General features: G+C 46.4%; 1 protein-coding gene across 1 annotated transcript; it reads left to right on the forward strand.

Moving 5' to 3' along the window:
* The first annotated feature begins 17574 nt into the window (after nt 1-17574).
* On the forward strand, nt 17575-19945 carry LOC136566226 (lysozyme C-like). The gene is made up of 4 exons (XM_066565278.1): nt 17575-17763; nt 18106-18264; nt 18460-18538; nt 18972-19945. Exons 1-4 carry the CDS (start codon nt 17610-17612, stop codon nt 19030-19032), a joined length of 453 nt encoding a protein of 150 aa, XP_066421375.1. The 5' UTR covers nt 17575-17609; the 3' UTR covers nt 19033-19945.
* The last annotated feature ends 3062 nt before the right edge of the window (nt 19946-23007 follow it).

Raw genomic sequence — 23007 nt, forward strand, 5'->3', positions numbered from 1 at the left:
CTTAGCTCTTCCTCAGTTCTTTTTCTCCTCTGGCTGAAGAACTGCCAGGCTGACCAAGCCAGGGTGTCTGACCAGCCCAATACAAGTTTTCATTCCCAATAAGGTGTAAACTTCAACCAGAGTAAAAGCTGCTGAGAAAGTCATGAATCATATCCCATTCTGCAAGTCAAATTCTTGACTGTTTCTTACTACTGTAAATTACTTTAAAACAGCACTTAAAATGTGTAATTTTCCATACCAGTAAATTCTTGGTGCCATAAGAGAAACTTTGTGCTGAGAGGGCCCTATAAAGATATGTCAATGTTTGCATATATAGATTTTGTTTTCCTTCAGATGAAGTTATCTCTTCATTTCAAAGCTTAATGGAAAGAATTTTGGATTTATCATGATCTGGTCTACAACTGTCAGCTCTCTGCTACAGGTACAGTATAAGGACTCGAGTTGTTTAAGCACTAAAATAAAGTTTTACTTTCCATTTAGTTGTCATTTTCCTCCTCCCTCTTTAATCTTATCTTTTAAATGACAGTTTAAATATTTGCTTAGCAGTGCCATGTTTATCCTGTTAAGATAATCTGCTTATCTGCAAGGGAGAAAGCTGAGATGACCAAGAAATCTGTGAGGAGAAGGAGGCCTCCAAGAGAGCTGGGCTTTGGACAAGGACTGAGTGGACGAGGGGGAACAGCTTTAAGCTGAAAGATGGTAGATTTAAATTGGATATTAGTAAGAAATTCCTCCCTGTGAGGGTGCTGAGACCCTGGCACAGGTGCCCAGAGCAGCTGGGGCTGCCCCTGGATCCCTGGAGGTGTCCAAGGCCAGGCTGGGCAGGGCTGGGAGCAGCCTGGGAAAGTGGAAGGTGTCCCCCATGGTGGGGTGGAATGAGATGGGCTTGAAGGTCCCTTCCAAGCCAAACCATTCTATAAAAAATATAAATTATAATATAAATATATTATAATATAAATGTAAGATATTATAATATAAATATAAACACACAAATGTTAGAAATAAAGATAAATTATAAATAGAAACCAATATAAATTATTCTATAATAAATGCAAATACCTGCAATATCTCCGAGCTGGCTGAGCCCCAGCCCAGCCCACTCAGGTCAGGGCTGCTCCTGGGCTCCCCTGGCAGGGGAGCTGCTGTGCCCAGGGCTGTGGTGTCCCCTGAGCCCAGGGCTGGCTCTGGGCTCCCCGAGTGTCCCAGGGCTCAGCACCAGCACTGAGCATCCTCACACTGAAGGGGCAGCTGAAGGATTCACACTGAGTGAGGGGGAGCAGAGTTTGGGGCCTGGCCACTCCTCCTGCTCCCTCCTGTGTGGTCCCAGCCAAAGAAAATCTCTGAAACACCAAATAATGAAAGAGATATGAAATACATCTTTCAAATAATGAAATATAATGGGTTTAGATTCGATTTTAGGAAAAAATCCTTCCTGTGAGGGTGGGCAGGCCCTGGCACAGGTGCCCAGAGCAGCTGAGGCTGCCCCTGGATCCCTGGCAGTGCCCAAGGCCAGGCTGGGACCAACCTGGGACAGTGAAGGTGTCCCTGCCATCATCCCACAAGATGTCTTCCTGTGGGAAATGAATTTGTAGAGAATTCTCAAAGCCTGACAGAAGGCTCACATGGAATAGGACAGACATCGCTGAGAGAGAAATGGAACTACTTTCAAAGGATGGCCTTGCAAATAAGACTGGATACTTTGGAGAAATAGAACTATGAAAGATGCATTGTAGTAGGACCCATGAGGGATAATTTTAGATAATTTGCTTTAAAGCATTTACAGCTTTATATCTGTATAATGCATTGTAATTAGGAAATGGTTGGCTTCTAAGTGTGATAGTGTGAATTATAACATCTGTATGGTCTCACCCTTCTCATGAGACTGAAAATGGAATACAAGTTTTTAAAACGCCTCTCAGTTACCCCATCTCTGGGTCACAAAAAGACATAATCCATCAGTCTCCCAGGTCTCTTCCAACCCAAATTATTCTGGGGTTCTAGTTTATGTTTTTAAGCTGGCCAGAGCTGAGGAGGGAGAAGAAAGGGAAGCACAAGAGCTGAGCTCCCTAAGGAAGGTGTAGAGGTGAGGAAGACCATCCCAATGAGGTTCAGAGTGGAGCCCCTTGCTTTCCAACCTCCACACAAAGCCTGGATTCAGCTAGGTCTAATCTTAGCCTCAGATTATGACAATGGTTTATGTTTAATGGAATTATCTATACAAAATTTATAATAGTTAATACTGAACAGCTACATGGATTTTTTTAAATTAGTTCAGCATGCCATCAGTCACTCACTGAGGATCTGTTGAAACTAAGAAATCTCTGCCTTGGGCAGGGAAGGACCTCTTAATTTCAGGTAAGGGATCTGAAACCTTGAGTGGTGCTCCAGTTCCAGGGGAGAGTCCCTGGTATGCAGTCCAGCTGCCACTCAGGGACAGCTCAAATGTGGCTTATCCTGATGGTAATATTTATTAGAGTGAAGTAGCTGGCTGCTAGTCAATAGTTTAGAGAAGATAGCTGTCTTTGTTTTAGCTCTGTTATCTCCTTCTGCACTTAAGTTATTTTCCACTTTTGGGCTTTGAAACCACCTTTAAAAATATTTTTGCTTCACTTCCTTGTACCTAAGCCAGGAGCATTCCAGCTCACAAATCCACCACTGGGTGTGGGGCCCATTGCTCCATAGCTGCTCTGATCCAAAGTACAGCTGAGGGTCAGGTGTATCCATGAGAGACACCACAACAATATTTATAAGATTGCCTTGGGGCCTCAGGTGCCATCTCTCTCTGTCACTGGTTATGTTCCTGTATTTGCAACTTTTTTTTTTTTTTTAATAGACAGGAGAGTTTTCTTCTAATGACAAAATTCAGTGTCAGCACATGACTGGTTTACAAATGGAGATGAGAGCTTAGACAAGTCCTGCCTCTGACTCAGATTTCTGGCAGTAGCTCTGTTTGAGGTGGCCTGCACCCCAGATATCTCTCACTTGCAAGTTCTTAAGAATGGCCAATTAGGTCTATTAAAAATGAATTATTTATTGAATAGACACAAGATTAACAGACTTAGGACTTTTAACAGACTGCTTACTACACAGGATGAAACAAAACCAACTGCTAGTAGATGAAAAGGTACCTATATTCCAGCTAGTGAAGAAATAGTATAGATTAGGAGTCAATGTAATTTAGCATGGAAGTGATGATGGAGTACACATAAGGTCCTTTCAACTCAGTTCCTGGGAAAATATCTGCAGAATTTGTGTCCAAACTCTGAGAAGTCTTTCACATTTCCAAGGTGTGTGTGGGAGATTTCTGCCTCCACGAAAGTTTGTGCAGCTTTTATAGTTTGTAAAGTGAAGTGTCTGTCAGTCAGAAATTCCAGCTCATATCCCCACACCTTGTTCTCAAGGCAAGTTGTTTGTTGTCTGTTGGGGAAGATGAAACAGGAAAGCCTTATAAATATGATTGTCTGGCAAAAGATTTTGAGAATATGGAAACTGTAAGTGAGATGGAAATGAAAGCAAGCTTTGAGATCCCTCAGTTACTGAACAACTGGAAAACAATGGTGTGGCCAGCTGAAGGTGATCCCCTTTTGATGGAACAACACCCTCTGCTTGCAGACAGGCCCAAGGGTCAGAGCAGACCCTGCCAGCTTGGCAGAAGGGGCCCAAAGAGGAGTTTGTAGGGTTTAAAATGTAACACACTGTGGTAATGTAGTGATTCTTATAGGCTGTATGTAAATGCTATAGGATTTGTATCTTGTGCTAGATTGGCTAGTTAGAATTAGAATATTCAGCACAGAAGATTTATTGTATTGTAATGGGGACCTCACTCTCTTATGCTTTTGCTCTCTTACCCTCTCATCCTCTCTCTCCCTCTCTTCTCTCAGTCCTGCTCCAGCTGTGGCTGGCAGCTCCCAGCAGGGCCCTGCACCCAGGCCCTTTGCAATAACCCCAAGTTCCCAGCCCTGGCTGCAGAGATCTCTCATCTCTGCCTGTTGCTCCCCTGATGCTCCTACAGTTGTCCCCTGTGAGCTCCATCCCTGGTGCCAGAGGGAGAGAGAGCTGACAGCCAGAGACACTCCCCAGCCAGCCAGGTCAGCCTGGGGATCTCATCATCCATGTGATGGGAGGACAATGCTGATGGACAGAACAGATCAGCTCTTCTGTGGTGGGGCAAAGTCCTGCCACAAGTCCAGTCCTGCCTGGTTTCCAAGCAGCAGCTGGAGTTACTCAGCAGCAGTGACAGGTCTCAGTGGCTTTAGGCACAGGACTTGGGTTCCCACCTGGCTTTTTGGTCCTTTCCTCAGTTATGTGGGCCTGTGGTGCACACATGAGATGTTTTGTTGGATGGCCCATCAGAAATGCCAGCTGGGTCTGTTCCAGCTGCTGTGGTTGTGTTTGGCAAAGCCTGGTGCTCTCACTTTCTCACACAGGTGTGGTGGTGTTCACAGGAGTCCCAGGATGAGGGAAGAGACAAGGAACTGACTCCATGTTTCAGAAGGCTGATTTATTATTTTATGATATATATTATAGTAAAACTATACTAAAAGAATAGAAGAAAGGATTTCATCAGAAGGCTTGCAAGGAAAGGAGAAAGAACAGAATGATAATAAAATCTTGTGTCTGAGAGTCTGAGCCAGCTGACTGTGATTGGGCATTAATTAGAAACAACCACATGAGCCCAATCCCAGATGCACCTGTTGCATTCCACAGCAGCAGATAACCATTGGTTACATTTTGTTCCTGAGGCCTCTCAGCTTCTCAGGAGGAAAGATCCTAAGGAAAGGATTGTTCATAAAAGATGCCTGTGACACACAGGTGTATCAGCAGGAGGCCTGAGCTGGGTGAAGGGAGCTCCTCTCTTGCAGCCTCCCTGCACATCTCCTGTGCTTGCCCATCTGGCATTTGTGGCTTTCCTTACAGCAGCCCCTCTTAACATATTTACATGATATTTGCCTTTTAATTGTGAGGGTCAGCCATGGCATTCCTCACCTATCACAGAATCCAAACCCTCTTGTAACTGCATATGAATCTATGATTTCTGGCCCTCTGCAAGCATCCTTTGCTTGTTTATAGAAAACTTACTAGTTAGGTGTGGGGGTGTTTGAGGGTTCCCAGGACGAGGGAAGAGATGAGAATCTGACTCCATGTTTCAGAAGGCTGATATATTATATTATATTATATTATATTATATTATATTATATTATATTATATTATATTATATTATATTATATTATATTATATTATATTATATTATATTATATTATATTATATTATATTATATTATATTATATTATATTATATTATATTATATTATATTATATTATATTATTATAGAAAATGCTATACTAAAACTACACTAAAGAAAGAGAAAGGAGCCATCAGAAGGCTAGACAAGAATGAATAATAAAAACCTGTGACTGACCAGAGTCCCAACACAGCAGGGCCATGATTGGTCATCAAGTAAAAACAATCCACATAGAACCAATCAAAGATGCACCTGTTGGTGAGCAGCCTCCAAACAACATTCCAAGCAATCAGATAATTATTGCTTACATTTAGTTCCTGAGGCCTCTCAGCTTCTCAGGAGAAAAATCCTGGCAAAGGGATTTTTCAGGAAATACATCAGTGGCAGTTGGGTGGTGGGATGAACCATCTCACCTTCAGGCAGAGCTCCCGGCACGGCCTTTTGCAAACCACAATGGGGATGAGCAGAGGCACAGTTGCCATCCTGGGCACCCCAATTGTGAAAGCAGAGCCAGCACAGCTGTGAGGTCAGAGCAGCGCCTGCCCAGCCCTGTGGCACGGGGACAGGACCCAGAGGGGCTGTGTGGCTGTCACACTGGGCAGACATCACCTCCTGCTGCAGCTGGGCAGGCAGAGCTGAGCCCAGAGCGACAGGGAGGAGGAAAGCTCACCAGAAAAACCATTGGAGTCTTCCAAAGCACTGGCAGAGGTGACTGGAGCTCAGCAACTGCCCCATGAGCTGGTATGAGGGGGGCTGCCCCTGCCCAGGGTGTCAGGCTGGAGCAGCAGGATGGAAGTGGGTGTCAGTGGGGTTGGAGCAGCATGGGGAAGCTGACAGGTTTTCTGAAGACCAGCCCTGTGATGTGTGAAGTCCCCTTTCTGTGGGCATAGGTCCCAGTTGAAGAAGAGACTCAAGAGAGAGGCATAACTTTTCTCTGGTTTCTTTTCCAGGAGATGTTGTTCAGGTTTATTTGGTAGGTGCCTTTGTCTGCCTGGGGAGAAATTTTCTGAGCCATTCTCATGCCATCTTCAGAGTGCACATTAGCTGTTTTTGCTGTGGGCAGGGGGCAGGATGGGAATGTCTGAGGGCCAGTGCCAGCAGAGGGGAGAGCAGAGGGTGTCCCTCATCAGCAGCCCAGGGCTCTCACTTGGGTGATGAAGCTTGAGCACTGCTTGGGCTGTGGGCAGTCTCAGGCAGAGCCCAGAGCAAAGCCCCTGGCAGTGGCACTGGCACACCAGAGCCTGAGCCTCCAGCTTTGGCTGCAGAAGGACAAACTGCTGTGGAGCCAAGCACTCAGGGGAGAGCCAAGCATCTGCAGGGGAAGGGTTTTCCCAGCTCTGGCAAGAGACTGTGCAGGTGTGAGAGAGCTCTGGGACCAAAGTCAGGCAAAGCTCCTGTGCTTCCTTGTGGTTATTAATTGTGGTGTTGGGGTGGTCTCCAGGATGAAGTGAGAGATGAGAATTGACTCCAAGTTCTCAGAAGGCTGATATTATTATATTATATTATATTATATTATATTATATTATATTATATTATATTATATTATATTATATTATATTATATATATTATATTATATTATATATATTATATTATATCATATCATATCAAAATGATATACTAAAACTACACTAAAGAAGGAGAAAGAAGACATCAGAAGGCTAGACAAAAATGAATAATAAAAACCCTGTGACTGACCAGAGTCCTGACACAGCTGGACTGAGATTGGTCATTAATCAAAAACAATTCACATGGAATGGAACCAATCAAAGATGTACTTGTTGGTAAATAACTTCCAAACCACATTCTAAGCAATCAGATAATTACTGTTTACATTTCATTTCTGAGGCCTCTCAGCTTCTCAGGAGAAAAATCCTGGCAAAGAGATTTTTTCATAAAATATAACAATAACACGTCCTCGCTGTGAAGGGGTTTGCCTGAGGCTTGGTAATTGACAGCCCCAGGACTCCCTCTCTTTCAGGCAAAAGATGCTGCAGCTGAAGAAGAGCTTTAAAGTCTTCATCTTGTTGCTCTCAGTGGCTCTTGGTGAGTTTTCATGAGCAAACAATGAGAGTGACAGCCTGGCTGTGCTGGATCCCAGCTTTCCTTGGGGCCATCATGTGTGCAAACTTCTGTGGCCCAGAGGGTGCCCTTGACTGGCTTTGGGACCACCAGTGGGAGTCCCAGGCAGTCTCACAGCCATGCTCTGGCTTGCTGCAAGGTTGATAGAGAAGGGCCTGTGCATTTCCAGAGCTGAACTGGGGATGCCCAGAGGAGAGGGGCAGTGCAAGAGGAGCAGGTCCCTCTGCCAGCCCCTACAGCCTGGCCCTGGTGCTGACTGAAATGAGGGGAAACAGGGAGTGGAACTGGGGCAACAAGCACTGCAGACCCTGCTGCCATGTCCCCTGAAGGCTCTCAGCCAGAGGCACATCCTCTCTCTGCACCCTCATTCCTCACCCCCGAGCTCACCAGCAGGGAGCAGACAATGGGCCTTGGGGCTGGCTGCAAACCCCACTCCAGTGCCTGGTGGTGTGAATTGCAGGTGGTTTCTGTGGGACTGCCCTGTCAGAATGGTCACCATGGACAAAGGAACTCGTGGAGGTCAGTGACTGTGGTGGGACAGGCACCTCCTGCAGGGGAGGTGTTGCTGATGGTGGCTGGATAAATCTGAGGCTCTTCTGCTCCTACACAGCATGACCAAAGAAGAAGCAGATTGTGTAGTCTGCCCTAGGAGCCATGGTGGTCCTGGCAGTAAATGTTCTAATCAAGATTTTGGTGGCTCTGGCAGTAAATGTTCTAATCAAGATTTTTCTCTTTCAGAAGATGCAAAGTGTATTTCCATCAGGACTGAAAACTTTCTGGTAAGAGAGATTTCCTGAACTGGAGCTGTGTCTGTGCAGAATGTCAGCTGACCTTGTGCTACCTGTGCTCAGTTTCCAAACAGCAAAGGCTCCTGTACTTCTGTCCTGCCTTTGCCCTTTGCTCAGCTTGGGCTGGAAAGAAGCACTGGCAAAGCAGGGGAAGCCCATGTGTCTGTTCACTGAGCTCAGGTGCTTCAGAGAAGGAAGGGGCTGCTTTGGCAAGATCTGCTTTTCTGTTCCTGCAGGAATTCACACACTTTGATTGAAACCCAAAAGTTGCAGAATCTGCTGGAAGAGATCACTCAGCTGAGGGTGGAGATCAGTACTTTGAAGGTGACCCTGCCATTTTGGGGAAAGGGAACAGAAAGAGCCATTTTGGGGCTGGGCAGAGCCCCCAAGAAAGCTCTTCTTGGTATTGTTGGTGGGGTCAGAACGTTGTGGCCCCAGACCCTGTTCCCAGCCCTTGTGGCTCCATCAGCAGCACAGTTTGCCAGCTCTGTGGGCATGGCTGGCCATGCATGGCTGGCACTGAGCTCTGCCTCTGTGGGTGCTGGCAGCCTGCTGAACTGTCCACTGATGTTGTCCTTTCCTGTTTGCTCATGGCTTTCCCAGGAGCTGAGCCAGATAGCTTTGGAACCCTGTGTCAAGACAGACTGGGCCCTCAAGAGCTCTGGTAAGGACATGAGCAGCCCAGTCTCCCTGCCCTGTGCCTGCCTGTGTCCTGCCCACAGCCTCCACAGGGATGTCTGGGGTTGTTCTGGGGGGATATCACAGAAATGACAAGGTTCCTGTGTGGATGGAGGGGCTCTCTTCCTCTCCACTGCATCTGGGGAAGGAAAGGCTGGCTTGTGCTGTGCTTCCTCCCAGCACTCTTCACCCTGTGGAGAGGCAGTCACAGGCACCTTGCTGCTGTTATTGCCCCCAGGGCAGGGTGATGCAGGCAGGACAGGTGGACATGGAGCTGCCCAGTGGCACCAGAAATGGTGTCTGAGCACCAAACCCTGCCAGTGTGTAGCTGCTTGCAGCCAATTCCCCTCCCTCCCTCCCTTACAGGGGCCACCATTGACATACAAAGAACTTCCCAGACCTATGACTGCAAAGAGAGCTGTCTCTGCAGGATTTTACGCTTCTTCTGGACTGCCAGCCCTCCTGATACTATTCTGCAGGTATCTTAGCAGAGATCACCAGTTTTCTTCTCTCCTGTGAATTTGGGAACCATTCTTGGGGGCTCTCCCCTCAGCCCAGTGGTACTGATGAGGCCCACAGCAGATTGGATTCCTGAAACCAAAGGTGGAACATGGGGCTGGGCTTGCTGTGGTTCCTCTCCAGAGGGGAGTGGAGCCAAACTGAGCTCTACTGCTGCATTCTGCCCACAATGCTTGGCCACAGCTGCCTGAAAGGACTTCTTTCTACCTGCTGACCCTGTCTCCACTGTCAGCCCCAAGAAATGCTTTCCAGGGTGGGAGGCAGGAGGAGGAGGGATGCCCTACAGAGTCCCTGGGCAGACTGTTTGTGCTTGTCCCTGAGTAGGATGATTTCATAACCAGTATTCTCTGTTCTGCCATGCTGAGCCCACCTTGGCAGGCAGGAAAGTCCTTCTGCTTCAGTCCATTTCCTCACAGCCCCTTATTTCCAAGCTGAAACAGAGCCCACAGCCCCAGTGCTTCAAGCTACAGGGGCAGTTGTGTTGGCCCACACATCACTGCTCTTGCATTCTGTTGCAGCCAAATATTTTCCCAGGAAACTGCTGGGCTTTCAAAGGGCATCAGGGCCAGGTTGTCATCAAGCTGCCAGCACGAGTCTACCTGACTGCCATCACACTGCAGCACATCTCCAAAGATGCCTCTCCAAGTGGGACCATCATCAGTGCCCCCAAAGACGTTGCTGTCTTTGTAAGTCTGCTGGGCACTTCTGGTGGGGGTCTGGCCCTAGTGGGAGCTCAGGGCATGGTCCTGTTCTGGTGCATCCTCTGAGCTTTGTGTCCTGCACTCCCCTGAGCACTGCTGTGCTCAGTGCAGCACTTCAAGGGCTCAGGAGTCTGGGGATTTCTGCTGGTCAGAGTGACTTTGAGATATGTACAAGTCTCTTTTCCCAGCCCAGCAGTTGAAGTAGGAGTCAGGATTCTTCTGTTCTCATTCTCAAGCTTGTTTGTTTATTATTTCTTACCCTTAACATCCTTTCTCTGGCCTGCTGAGGTCTCTTCAGCAGGTCAGACAGAGGCACACTGACTGCCTTTGAAGGCAGTGTTGTCTTTCATACTAAAAACTACATGCACATTATTTACAATAACTTCCCAATACCTATCACTATGTTAGACACTGAGCTTCTACCTTAAACCAACCCAAAAGTGCCACCATGACAGCAGAAGATGGAGGCCAAGAAGAAGAAGGAGAAAGGCTGGACACACCTAGATTCCTCCATCTTGCCCCCTGAACCCTCATTCTAAAAACCCCCAAGATTCTATTTTTCACCCCATGAAAAACTAATTATTATTCTACTTAAAATCTCCTGACTTGTAATTCTTCATATAAAGGTGGTAATTTGCTCCATGGGTCAAAATCAACGTCTCAGGTGTCTTGGGCTCTGTGCCAAGGTCTCTGAGCCTCCTGTCAGGGGCTTGAGCCATCCAGGACAGCCAGAGAGATGTTCTGACACAAGAGGTTCATTCTTCTTAAGACTCCTTCTGGCCAAGCACCTCGGAGTTCTTGATCAAAATGCAAATTAGAGACTGAGCTCTACCCTGAGCTCTTCCCTAACCAACTGCCAGAGCCCTGGGAGAGGCTGGGTACATAAGGGGGCTGACCCAAGTCTGTACTTTCCCTCTGTGTCAGGATGAGCCTGACTCACTCTCCTTTGCTTTGCTCCCAAGGGAGTGGATGCAGACAGAGATGAGGAAACTCTCCTGGGGGTGTTCACCTACAGTGTGGAAAAAAACCCCACGCAGACCTTCCCTCTGAAGGTATGCTCCACACATGGGGGCCAGGGAGCAAAACAGGTTTGCTTGCAAGTCTGATGCAGGGAAGGTGCAAATGTTTCCTCCTTGGGCAGAGAGTCCTGGGTTGCTGCTGAAAGAGAACTGGGGGGGCTTGGAGGGCAGAGCAGAACGTGGTGGTGGTGGCTGAAGGACAGGGTCAGGCCCATGGCAACACAGCTCCTGAGAGATCCCTGGCTGCAGGCACTGCCTTCAGAAAAGCCAGATGCACATACAGCCGCACCAGCCAAACAGCAAACACACCTTGTGCCGGGGAGAAACGGGGACAAGTGGTGGCAAAAGCCATCAGGTATCACTGTTGTTCCACTCTGTGCCCTGCTGACAAGCTGGACAGCATCACCCCAGCACAGAACACCCCTTCTCTCCCATTGCTCTCAGTCTGCCAGGAGGAAGGCAGGCAGAGGGCATGGCAGGGGCTCAGTGGGGTGGCACACAGTGGGGTGACACACAGTTGGGGTAACATGTAGTTGGGGTGACACACAGTGGGGTAGCACACAGTGGGGTGACACACAGTGGGGTGACACACAGTGGGGTAACATGTAGTTGGGGTGACACACAGTGGGGTGACACACAGTTGGGGTGACACACCAGCCCCATGCACAGGAGCACGTCCCCAGCCTCTCTGTCAGCACAGAGCAAGGGACAGAGGGAAAGGAGGAGCAGCCCCAGCTGGGCCAGCATGCAGAGGATGCCAAGGGCCTTCCCTTGCCCCCAGCCTCCCCAGCAGCCCTAGTAGCAGCTTCAGATATCGATTGCTTCTCCCAGCTTCTTTTGGGAGCTTGTTCCTGAGCAGAAACAGGGCTGGCAGGGTGACACTGATTTCACTGTTGATTTTAACACCCCTCTTTTCCTTCTTCATAGAACATGCTGCTCCCCAGAGCCTTTTCACATGTCAAACTTCTTGTGAAAAGCAACTGGGGAAATGAATGGTATACTTGCATTTACCGAGTGAAGGTTCATGGAAAGATGGAAAACCAGAAAGCCTCAAGCCAGGACCAAGATAAATAAGAAAACACAAAAGAAGAAAGGGCAGGAGGAAGAAGGGAAATGGGGGAAATGATGTGGCAGCCCAATGTTGATTTTAGACAATGCATGTGGGACTGTGTCAGGTGAGTTTTAGGTAAGATATGAGGAATTATAGAATCATTTAATCCCCTCTGTTGAAAGAGACTCACAAGGATCATCAAGTCCCACTCCTGGCCCTGCACAGGACAGCCCCAACAACCACCCCATGTGTCTGGCAGCTGGCTCAGTGCTGTGACCAGTTCTCTGGGAAGTCTGTTCCAGTGCCCAACCACCTTCTGAGTGAAGAACCTGGGTACAGAACCTTCTGGGTGAAAAAACTTCTGGGTGAATCAGAATCTGCTGAGTTACAGGGGACCCACAAGGATCATCAGGAGTAAATCCTGCAACTCCTGGCCCTGCAAGGACAGCCCCAACAACCACCCCATGTGTCTGACAGCTGGCTTGGTGCTGTAGCAAATTCACAGGGGAACCTGTTCCTGTACCTGACCACGTTCTGGGTTCTGGTTCTTCACTCAGAAGGAGAAGGTTCTTTACCCCAAGGCTCCTCACCTGTTTCTTCTGGACAGTTACAGGCTCTTTGGGAGGTGTAGGCAGGACAGAAGAGTTGCAGGGGTCCCTTCCATGTCAGGGGTTCCATGATTCTATGATTCTATGATTCTGTGACCACTTGTTTCCAACCCATCTCGTGTAAACCCCTGACACAGAGCTGTGTGTGTCCTATCCCAGAAGCAGAGTGGAAGCCACAAGTCCAGGGTTTCAGACAATGGCAGAATGCATGGAAACCTCTACTCCTTGCCCATGGATGTGCAGTGAGAGACTAATTTGTGCCAGAGCCTAGCACTACTGACTAAAACAAATAAAGCCATCGGTCCTGGGAATTGAACTTCAACCTTGGTTTGATGAGTAGAACTGTAAGCAGTAAATAAGGAAGCAAAGAATGGGGACTCCACCACCTCCATGGGCAGCTCCTTCCAAGGCCTGAGCACCCTTTCCATGGAGAAATTCCTGCTGATGTCCAACCTGCCCCTTCCCTGGCACAGCTTGAGGCTGCTCTCCTCACCCTGTCCCTGTTCCTGGGAGCAGAGCCCAGGTCCCCCCTGGCTGTCACCTCTCAGGAGTTGTGCAGAGCCACAAGGTCCCCCCTGAGCCTCCTTTTCTCCAGGCTGAGCCCCTGCCCAGCTCCTTCAGCTGCTCTTCATCAGACTTATGGCATATGACTTTTAGCTAGGAATTCTCTGCAAACCCCTTTGTAGCAACCTCGTGCTACTTTATTGTCACTTAAGTTAATCCAGGGCAGGGATTTAATTTTTTTTGTTGCCAAAAATTCAGTAAAATAATAAAAAAAAAACCTCCTTAACACCAATGTAGCATTATAATGCAGAATTCTTTATTCAACCAGATGCACAGGGGAATAATTCCTCCCAAAGCTGTGCATGCTAAGTACAGGAATGTTTCTGTTTATATTCTGTATTTTTTATACATTTTCATTGATTGTCCCAGACTAAACATACATATGATACATATGATTTTACATCTGATTTTTATACATCTATTTTTTCATACCTGCATATGATTTCCCCAAAATCATTAACATATTTCCCCATTCATTCTTCTGTCCTGGTGCTGTCTCTGGTGGTCCCTGGTGGTTGTGGACCTCAGTGTTCCATGGTGACCTTGCTGAGCTGGCAGGACACTGAGGCAGGTGAATTTCCAGTCTCCTTACACAATGGGCATTGTGCAGTTTCCACAGGCCAGTCATTCTGGAACAAGCTTTGTGTTAGCTCACCAGGTGTAGGCCATTTATCATCTGGTAACAATTTTATTTATGGCATTATCTCCATCCTTCCCGTTAACCCACAGTGTCAAATTAAAAAAGGCAGGACTTTAAAGTGAGGTAAAAAAAAATCAACTCGGAGAAAAAATATTCTTCCACATGACCAATTTATGGAAGTAGCTCACTCTACTCAGCTGAGCTTCAAGTCAGTTGCTGGGGAATCCCCTGGCAGCAAAAGCTCTAACAAGTGTCACTGTCACCTCCTGTATGAATCAGACAAGTAAAGCAATCCTACATGGCAGCACCAGCAACTAGTAAGGAAGCCAACTTCAAACTATGGCACACAAAGAGCAGTGAACAGCTGAGCAGTGAACCCTGCTGCAACTAAAAGCTATTCAGGTGTTACGTTTCCACAAAGAATTCCCACTGTTCCTTCAAATAATATAGGAAAGCTATTATTGTGAATGTTAGGCTCTTTTTTTCCATTTTAATTCTTATCCGACAGTTGAATCTCAAGTCACAAAGTTGTGCAAAACTTTGTTTAAAAAGTCCAACCTCCTATACAATGTGGGTCTTGGAAACAAATTCTGGACTATGCAAGGGTAAATAAAATTCCAAATACGTATTTCACAGTTATTTACAAATTTTGTAATACCTGTCACTCGTTTCAGAACCATTTACTCAAGGGTAAAGCCAAGCACTGAAATTTTACACTAAACAAACTGTCTCCAGGAAACACATTCTAAAAGTACCTTAGTAAAGGAGATCCCTTTCCCAGACACAATAAAACTTGCCTGGAATAAACCACAGTTGTCACTGAAAATGCAGGAAAAACAAAATTCTCCAACAACATTTTTAGTCTTAGAGAATCAATGCATAATTTCATTCTGGCCAGGATGTTGTTCTGGCAATATGTGCAACAGAAATAATTTCATCCACATAACCTGGGTTGTGCAGAGAAAATCCATGACACATGAATTTTACCAGATTTTTCATAACCTTTATACAGTTAAAACCCATAGTTCAAAGTTCATTGGTTCCAAGTCACACAGTTTGTAGTATTTGGTTTCTTATTGGTTACAGATCTCTCTGACTGATGCTGATTAGGTCCTCATTCTTATCTATCTCTCATCTGTCTTTTCTCAGACCATGTGTCTCTGACCATGCCAGGAGTGATGTTTGTTGTTAAGACAATTCTTGATGGTTTTACCTTTTGTGTATCTTCTATGCTACCCCCAGCCTGCAGAGATGTTAAACTCATCAGGCCTGGAGTGGTGAAACAGTCTTTTGAAAAGAAATTTCAATTCCTTTCAATTTGGGCGAAGGCAAACAAAACCCCTGACTAAAGTTATACAAAAAATTTTAAACTTGGTATAATTTTCAACAAGAGGGACCCCTGTAAGCTCCTCCCTGAGCTGGAGGGCTGTAGAGGCATGGACTCCTTTCTTCCCTGGAATCCATGGCAAATGTGAAGCCTTTGCAGAATTCCCTCCAACTTAGGTGTGATGGCAGTTGATAGAATAATACATAAAGAAACCAGTGAAATTATTTCTCCTGCCAATCTCCTCTATGACTGCTAGAGAAGAACAAGGAAGCTCTTCTATTCAACACCTCATCCACAATCCCCTCCCAGAATACTCTGTTAAGCCTCAATCCTTCCTTCTTCAAAGCTGTATGGCAGCATTGTTAGCATGAAAGGATAAGGAGCTTGCTTTGGAGCTAGAGGAGGAAATAAACCATAGAGGACCCTTTCAAGGATTGAGAAGCCTGAAAATATGTAGAGGAATGTAATGCCTGCATCCTGAGTTTCTCAGCCAATGGTGGTTTGGCTGCCAAGCCCCACACAGCCACTCCCTCACTGCCCTGAGAAGGATCAGGGAGAGAATCAGAAGGGTAGAAGCTGGAAAATTCGTGGGTTGGGATAAAGACAGTTTAATATGGAAGGCAAAATCCACATGTGCAAACAAAGCAGACCCAGGAATTCACTCCCTGTTTCCCATGGGCAGACAGGTGTTCATCCATCCCATGGAGAGCAGGGTTCCAGGACGCGTTACAGTGACTGGGGAAGGCAAACACCATCACTCCAAACATCCCTCCCCTCCTTCCTTCTGCCCCCCACTTTGGGTACTGAGCATGGTGTCATATGGCCTGGACATGCCTTTGGTCACTTTGGGCCATCTGTCCCCGCTGTGTCCCCTCCCAGCCCCCCACACACCCCCAGCCCCCTTGCCAGCCTGGCAGTATGAAAAGCAGAAAAGGTCTTGGCTCTGTGTGAGCACTGCTCAGCAATAACAAAAACATCTCCATTATCATCCCTACATTCAGCACAAATCCAAAATACAGCCCCATGCCAGCCACTGGGAGGGAAATTACCTCAGCCACACCCAGCACAGTCATCTTTTGCTATTTCTTCATCAGACACAATAATATGAGAGCTACTCAGCTGTGCCATATCTTCTTAGCTTTATGTCTTTGATAACCATTGCCTCTTTTTATTTTTACCTTTCAAGATCTTTTCTTGTCCTTATTTTCTTGAGCTTGTTGATGCATACAGTAGGAGAAAGAAAACTGATGTCAAAGGCAGCCAATGTAGTGGTAGTGACCACTTGAGGTAGTGACCAATGAAGTTAATGTCCAGTGATCAGCCATGGCTTGTAATATACAGTCCATGCAAACAAAAACATAATAAATCTTGTTTCTTTCTGTTGTATGTAGTTTATTGTTCAGAAATATTTTACAAGGGATAGTAGGAAGATGAATTAAGAACATAAAGTTGGCTACTCCTTCTTCACCTCCTTCACAGGAGGTTCTATTCAAGGACATTTTTCATGGTAGATTCTTAACTCATTGCCATTCCCAGTAAATTCTTTTTATCTCAACCTGGGATTGGAGAAGGTGAGAGGAGCAGCTTGTAGACTTTTCAATGGGAGTACTGAATTGGGGAATATTATTCCTAGACCATGATGGGGGATGCAGCCAAGACAACTGACCCCCAGTGACCACAGCATATCCCAGATCATGAGTAGTGTCCTGCTCAAAGTATAAACCTGAGGCAAGAAGAAGGAAGGAGTGGGATGTTTGGAATGATGGGGTTTGTCTTCCTGAACCACTGCTAATGTGGTGGAGCCTGGTTTCCTGGAGGTGGCTGAACATCTCCCTGCTGATGGGAAGGAGTGTGTTTCCTCTTTATTTTGCTTTTTCTTGCATGTGTGGCTTTTTCTTTCCCCATTAGTCTGCCTGTATCCCAACCCAAAAACTTTCTGACTTTTACCTTTCTCATCCCACCAGGGTGGGAGAGATTGAGTGACTTATCAGATTGTTGGTGTTAAACCATGACACTAACACCAGGGAACTACAGCCATGACAATTGGAATAACCATGACACTCACCAGGGAACTACAGCCATGACATTTGGAATAATATCCAACTGAGGATTGCTGGGGTGTCTGGGGAAAACATATGCCTCAGTCTTGAAGGACCAGTGAAATAGGTACTGGCACCTTACAGGAATTTTGGAGTTCTTTTGGAGCTTGTTTTGGAGTTTGGCCCACTTCCTTATTGGCTTGTTACTGTAAAGACTGCCCAGACTTCCCAGATACGCTTGCTCAACCAGCTGATCCTCCCCCTGGGAGCACGAATAAAAGGCTGGCATTGCCGGCAGTCCTGGCAGACAGGCAGTTCGAGCTGCTTTGGCACATCTTGCTGTGGACTGCAAGATGAGAAAGTCAACGCTCTTCCTTGGCTTTCTTCTTGTTTTCCTTAGCCTGGCTCTGCCAGGCACCCAGGGAAAAATAATTCCCAAATGTGAGATGGTGAAGATCCTGCGTCGGAATGGCTTTCAGGGCTTCGAAGGCACAACTGTTGCTGACTGTGAGTATAATGAGAATGAGCTGCCACAGCACTTCTCTGCCTGTACCACCTTTGTCCCTCTCTTCTTTTTCATCTTCCAGCACTACTGTTCTGTCCCTCCATTTCTTTGACTTCATAGTTTTGTCCTCCCCTTCCTTGCTCCCTTCTATAGTTCACACAGCAAATACCCATCTAGAGCTTTGTCCTTCCAAGAATTTACCCATCCAATTCTCAAGGTTATGATATCACCAGTTCAATTACTTCTCCTGCACTTCATTCATCCTGGATACTTTCATATCTTTCCTCTTATTTACCCTCAGCATTCCTTAATGTTCTTCTCTGGGATCTCTCTTCCTCCTGCAGGGATGTGCCTGGTGAAATATGAGAGTAGCTATAACACAAAAGCATACAATGACAATGGCCCAAGCAGGGACTATGGCATCTTCCAGATCAACAGCAAGTACTGGTGCAATGATGGCAGGACCCCTGGATCCAAGAATGCCTGCCGCATCAGTTGCTCAAGTAAGTGGTAGGACAGAACAAAGAACCTTTCTTTGTTCATTCCATGAAAGCACATGCCTAGCAGCTGCTCTGGGCATTTCTGTCTGTGCTTCCCCCACCCATCTTCTCAGTGCCCACCTTTCCTTCTGCCAGTCTGTCCTTGCTCTCCTTCTGCCCTGCTTTCCTCCACACTGATGTTTTCTCCCTTCTCCACAGAACTGCAAGATGATAATCTTGAGGATGACATTCGGTGTGCCAAGAAGATTGCCCGGGAGGCTCATGGCCTCAGTCCCTGGTAAGGATATTTGCAGTGGACACTGGGGCAGAGTGGGCAGAGCAGATCAAAGACAGTCCTGCTATTGACTGAGGGAGGCAGGGGGATCAATGGATGGGAAGCTGGATTTGGTGCAGTTTAGCACAGTCCTTCCCCTAAAGCTGAAAGGAGAAGATAGGAATCCTGCCTCACAGCATCTGCTCTAATTCCCTAAATTTCCCTCCTCTCCCAGAGATCTCCTTTTTGTTCTCTTCCCCTTCCCCCAGCTCACTTAGATTGAGCTCATAATAATTTCCATTTATTTGTAACTTTCAGATGGGATTAATTTATTTGTAACTTTCAGGGAAGAGTCTTCATCCAGGACTCTCAAAGATTAACCAACTCTGTTCTCATAACCAATTCAATCATAATCTAACTCCTCAAATTACTGTATGTAATGTATTTGTTTTTTCAGGTATGGCTGGAAAAACAATTGCCGGGGCAGAGACCTGAGTTCCTTTGTCAGGGGTTGCTAAATCGCTGCACAGGTGTGGATCATTTCCTCAGGACCACCAGAGATGGAGAATGACAGCGTTTGGAGAGGAGGCCAGGGAAACGCATGGGTGTGGGGAATTAAAAGCAGTATATTATTAAGATAGAGTGGGTACTGGCTAGTGCTAACTTTGGAGGCTTTCACACTGCTGCAATGCAAACAGAGAACTTACAGCTCACAGCTTAATAAAAACAGGCATAGCAATTAGCCACGACAGAGTTTCAGCCTTGATTTACTTGCATAATCCTGACTCAAGATTTTGTTGCCCTAACAGGGTTTAGCAAGATTTAGAGTTCCTCTCTCCTTTTGTTTCTTTCTCTGTTCTCCTTCACCACTCCCTTCCTTCTCTCCTCCTTCCCCTTTATTTTTTTGCCCATTCCTATTGGAGTGTCTGTAGTGAGGAAATACAAAAGTTTCATTAACGTTGTGTAAAACGTGCAGAATTATGTTGCCTTATGACCAAGACAATCACTGATTGAGACAGACCATGGACAGAGAGAGAAAACTATGCTGAAACATGACATTGCTCCTTAAATTAATCTGAGCATCTGCCCCTGGCTGGTATGAGGGATAGGGCACTGAAACATTTGGGCATCTGGCCTGAGGGAATACAGCATTTCTTATCATTCTTTGAGGAAGTCAATTAAACACAGTCTAGAGTGCAGGCAGCAACTCTGTGAGGAAATGATGGGTTGGAAAGGCTGTTAGGGAAGGGAAATGTTTTGCTGTTTAGTTTACAAGTCCTTTTTCCAAATGAAAGCTGGATTCAGAAACACGGCATGAATGAAAGGTGCTAACACTGGAAAAAACATGTTTACTGCTTCATGTGCTTTCTGCTGTTGCTAGGGGAGCAATGACTTCATTGGTGCTTATTCAATAAAGGGTGTTTAAACTCATGTCTTGTGTGAATGTATAAACCAACCATTAAAGGCATGTTTGTTTAGATGGCTGCATCTTAAAAAAAAAAAAAAAAGCTCAAAGTAAGCCTTGCTTGAAGTCCCTCTTCCCCTTTCCCCAGTGTTGGAGGTTAGGATTTTTCATTTTCTTTCTCTCATGGAATTTTCCTCCCATTTGTTGCCTAAGAGATGGGAGCACAGATTGTCCTGGGGAAACTCTCAAATGAAGACACAGATATTGGAGAGACAAAAGATGTGGATAAAGTGGCCAGGGAAGGGGTGCAGTTTGCAGTCTCTTAGCTGGGGGGTTTCTCTAGGGAAGGGCAGACATGCTGCAAGATTTTGGCTGGGGGATCAGGGTGAAGCTCAGCTCTCTTGTGCTCTCTCTTGGGACCACAGTGGAGACAGGTGGGGTTTTGGTGCTGGACTGTTGCTGCCCAGAGGATTTGCTGCCTCTGTGCAAATTTTGTCCTGCCCTGCTTCTCCTTACCGTGGGTGAGAGTTTGTTTGCAAGGAACTGGGACCTTTCCATCACCCAGCCTCACTGGGAATGGGTCCCCAACCCCATCTCCCTTAGAGTGATATATGTTATAAAATAATTTGTGCTAAAGGAAATGAAACCCCAGCATTTTGTGTACAAAGCCAATGTCAGGCAACAAGCAGTAATAGGCTACGTGATAAGAATGGAGATTCCAAAACCAGGAGGACACTGTCTCCAAGGATGGATATTTCAAGGGATTTCTTTCCGTCTGACAAGACCCCAGCAGGAGGCATTTGATAGGCATCATCAGAAGTTCATCCCAGAAAGTTTTGACCTGACAGGATTCCAGGAATTATCCACCGGTTCTGGGAAGCGTGGCAGCAAGAAAGAAAACTGTGATAATATGCTAAAATATGCTGAAGAAGAGCCCCTTCCAGAGCCCAAAAGACTGTGTAAAACAGACCCCAGAAATGACATTTTGGAGACCCACATGGACTTTGGTGTGATAGAGGCCAAATCCTGAGTCTCCCCAACCCTGATTGCCTGGCTCAGAGTCGAGATTGCTTCTGGCTTTTTCCAAATTCATACTTTGATTATTTAATAAATGTTATGAATAAGAAACTTGACTAGGCAAATACTCAAGCAGCAATCAATTTATTATTTAATATGGTAAAGTATGAGCAATACAGCACTGGGTACAGTGGGGGAAGTTTTCCCTCCAACTGCACACCGATAATTGAGGGTTACAGGTATTTATAGGGGTACTCATCAGCTTTTTCAGCAGTTTCTATTTCCAATTTTTTTTCTCATCAGCAATTTGTATTCCAAATTATTCCATCACAATTCTATACACTATTGTGATCTTAGTTTCTCAGGATGTATCTCAAAAGGAGCATCCCAGATGGTGGCCTGTGGATGTGTTTCTGAGGGAGCCCCTTCTCCATCTCTGCTGCCACCCTGAGGGGCACCGGGCCCGGCTGTGCCGTGGGCTTGTTTGTGAGGGAGCCCCTTCTCCCTCTCCCCCGTCCGCCAACACCGCCTGAGGCAGACGAGCTGGGGCTGGGACTGTGGGGCTGGGAATGGGACTGGGAATGGGTAAGTGGGGCTGGGACTGGGAATGGGACTGGGAATGGGATTGGGACTGGGACTGGGACTGGGAATGGGACTGGGACTGGGACTGGGACTGAGTAAGTGGGGCTGGGACTGGAGCTGGGTCAGTGGTTCTGGGTCACTGAGTCTGTGGTTCTGGGTCTGTGGGTCTGTGGGTCTGTGGGTCTGTGGGTCTGTGGTTCAGGGTCACTGGGTCAGTGGGTCTGTGGTTCTGACTGTCACTGGCTCTGTGGTTCTGGATCTGTGGTTCTGGGTCATTGGGTCTGTGGGTCTGTGGTTCTGGCTGTCTGTGGGTCTGTGGTTCTGGGTCACTGGGTCTGTGGTTCTGGCTGTCACTGGGTCTGTGGTTCTGGGTCACTGGGTCTGTGGTTCTGGCTGTCACTGGGTCTGTGGTTCTGGGTCACTGGGTCTGTGGTTCTGGGTCACTGGGTCTGTGGTTCTGGCTGTCACTGGGTCTGTGGTTCTGGATCTGTGGTTCTGGGTCACTGGGTCTGTGGGTCTGTGGTTCTGGGTCTGTGGTTCTGGGTCACTGGGTCTGTGGTTCTGGCTGTCACTGGGTCTGTGGTTCTGGCTGTCACTGGTCTCTGGTTCTGTTTGTTGTTGCTGATAGTGTTTAGCCAGTGAAAACCCATCACAGGGTTGAACCAGAAGGGGGAATTACCTCATCACCTGTGCTTCTAATTGGAAATTCTACTCAATTATGATAATTTGCTAAACTTATAAAACTGTGTTCACCCTGTGGGAGGTAGGCTTTTATGGACACTTTTTCATAACTGCTCCTGAAGGCCTCCAATAAAGACCAGCTTTTTATTACCTCCTCAACTAATATTATCTCAAAAGTGTGTGTTTTTTTCATTTATAGGTTCTTAAAGCATCCCCTTGACTGTACCAGTTGAGTGCTAAAGTGTCCCTGACTATATTGGAGCATGGTAAAGGTGGGAATAATTCTGACTGCAACAGGATGCTGATTCTTTGCTTCTTTTTTTCTGCCAAGGTCAGGATTAAATGTGTGAGATGGTATTTCTTGCTTGGACTCAGATTTTTATCAGTTCTTATCTCTGTCACAGTCTCACAAACCCTGAGTTCTACAGCACTTCACTCTAACAAACTAAAAATGGAGCCCTGTCCCTCTCTCTACAAGGCCTTTTAAGGATAAACTATCCAATTAAGAAATGACACCTAAATTATTTTTATTTTTAACCCAATAACCAACCACCCACAACCAAGCCCACAATGTGGACTTTTTTATCCACTTACACAAAATCACCGAAACCAATGGAGAATAAAGTGAAGAAGAAGGTGAAGAAGGAGCAGCCTCTGCCCTAAAACCTCCATCTTGCTTTATCTATATTACTGTATTCCAAAACCTTAAACTCTAAGATTTCAACCCTGTGATGTCACACACTTCTACTCAAACTCCACACCCACAATCCCAGTTCTATCATTCCATTTTGGAAGCTTCTCCAAAGGT

The sequence above is a fragment of the Molothrus aeneus genome, chromosome 24 (assembly GCF_037042795.1).
Source record: "Molothrus aeneus isolate 106 chromosome 24, BPBGC_Maene_1.0, whole genome shotgun sequence".
NCBI classification, from domain to species: Eukaryota; Metazoa; Chordata; class Aves; order Passeriformes; family Icteridae; genus Molothrus; species Molothrus aeneus.

Excerpts from the sequence above, each read along its gene's own strand:
- LOC136566226 (XM_066565278.1), top strand. The coding sequence starts at position 17,610 with ATGAGAAAGTCAACGCTCTTCCTTGGCTTTCTTCTTGTTTTCCTTAGC. Across the intron at positions 17,764-18,105 it reads AGGCACAACTGTTGCTGACT|GGATGTGCCTGGTGAAATAT; the intron begins GTGAGTATAATG and ends TTCCTCCTGCAG. Across the intron at positions 18,265-18,459 it reads CTGCCGCATCAGTTGCTCAA|AACTGCAAGATGATAATCTT; the intron begins GTAAGTGGTAGG and ends CCTTCTCCACAG.